Here is a 1,731-nt window from a genome sequence, read left to right as displayed (position 1 = left end):
AAAAAAGATCCAGGGAGTTTTACTGTCTCTTGCACCATTGGAAATTGTGATTTTAGTAGTGCTTTAATTGATTTAGGTGCTAGTGTAAACTTAATGCCATATTCTGTTTTCAAACATTTAGGTGAAGGTGAGCTGAAGCCAACCTCCAGTATTATTCAATTGGCTAACCGTTCAATTACCTACCTTAGAGGAGTCATTGAAGATGTTATTGTGAAGGTTGACAATTTATATTTACCGGTTGATTTTATGGTGTTGGACATGGATGAGGATTTGACAACGCCCAGTATTTTAGGCCGCCCATTTCTGGCAACAGCCCGGAGTCTTATTGACGTTGAAGCCGGAACATTAACATTCCGGGTTGAAGATCAAACTGTTGTTTTCAAGTTGTTTGAAGCAAGCATACATTCAGGTGACAAGCAAGAATGTATGCGTGTTGATGCATTGGATGGTTTACCAAGTGCCAAGTTTATGAACAGATCATCAACTGACCATCTATCCATAAAGCCCCCGAATTTAACTCGTGATTGTACAAGTCCTAAACCACAGCAGCAAAGGGTGCTACATGAAGACCAGCCAATTAACACTATGAAAAAACATGAAAATTTGCCAAGCAGCCCAAATTTTAAGAAAATACAGCCTGGTAAAAAAGTGTGGTTATTAAGTTCAGATTTCAAGTCATTTCCAGGAAAACAAGAGTCTCGATGGAAAGGCCATTTTCTAGTTACTAAAGTTTTTCAGAATGGTAATATGGACATTAAGGCTAAGGGCACAGATTTCTCATTGAAGGTGACCAAACATCAACTAAAACCATGCATAGAGAAATTTGGTGTAGGCAAGTCATCAACTCTGAAGGAACCAGTGATCTAGCCACCGGACTTCCGCAACGTCTAGCTACAGACTTAAAATAAAGCGCTTATTGGGAGGCAACCCAATGTTTCTAAACTCTTTCCTAATTTTAATTTTCGTTTGATTTTCTCTTCAATAAAAAAAAAACGAAAAATTCAAAAATGGAAAATTGCAGGTTGATTTTATTTACCCAGTTTATTTGATTTGATTTTAATTTTTTTTAACGCATATTGGTTAATTGCAGGTTGCGAACGTGAAAAATAAGTGAAAAATAAAGCGCGTCCTATGCTGGAATCCTGCACCCAGCAGCAAGTCTAACGTTCACATCAACCACATCTACACTATGCTGGAAATTTAAAGCAGTCAACATAAAAAGTCATTCACATATGCAAGTTTGGGGGTGATTGTTGCAGATCCAGCACATAGACATAATTTTGAGCAGTTAAATTTCTGCAGCTCAGTTTTGCAATGCATGGGGAAACACAGTTAAATCACAGATCCATACACCACAGAACTGAGTACAGCAATTATTACTAGATCTACAACAATTCAACTTGCAGGGATTCGAATTTTACCTCCCAGATGCACCGATCTGGGTCCTGAGGCCTTGGCTGTTTTTGTCCGATGAGCTTGTGCGTTTACTTCTTTTCCCTCGGCTCTATCATTGATCCGTATTCCCCTACATAAAGAGCAAAAATATGAGTACATACAGGTTAAATATGGCATTATAAGGAACTGTCGTTGAACATGTAAATGTTGAGTTTAGCGACTACAGAAGAACGAGATCTTTACCTTCATGATTTGCAGCGGCCGAGACATTTGCCGTTTATTTTGCCTTTTGGGACCATTAGACCGACAGCTTAAGCTTGTTTTCTCTCGGTTGTA

General features: G+C 38.6%; 1 protein-coding gene across 1 annotated transcript in view; it reads left to right on the top strand.

Annotated features, from left to right (window-relative positions):
* Positions 1-1,114, top strand: part of LOC126590347 (uncharacterized) — a 10,901-nt gene extending 9,787 nt beyond the window's left edge. The window contains exons 4-5 of the mRNA XM_050255824.1: positions 217-555; positions 1,091-1,114. Coding sequence (XP_050111781.1) covers positions 217-555; positions 1,091-1,114 — 363 coding nt within the window. The remainder of the gene's footprint in view (positions 1-216; positions 556-1,090) is intronic.
* The last annotated feature ends 617 nt before the right edge of the window (positions 1,115-1,731 follow it).

Source organism: Malus sylvestris, chromosome 11, assembly GCF_916048215.2.
Source record: "Malus sylvestris chromosome 11, drMalSylv7.2, whole genome shotgun sequence".
NCBI lineage: Eukaryota > Viridiplantae > Streptophyta > Magnoliopsida > Rosales > Rosaceae > Malus > Malus sylvestris.
The sequence above is the reverse complement of the archived record's forward strand: the minus strand, read 5'-3'. Positions and strand labels throughout refer to the sequence as shown.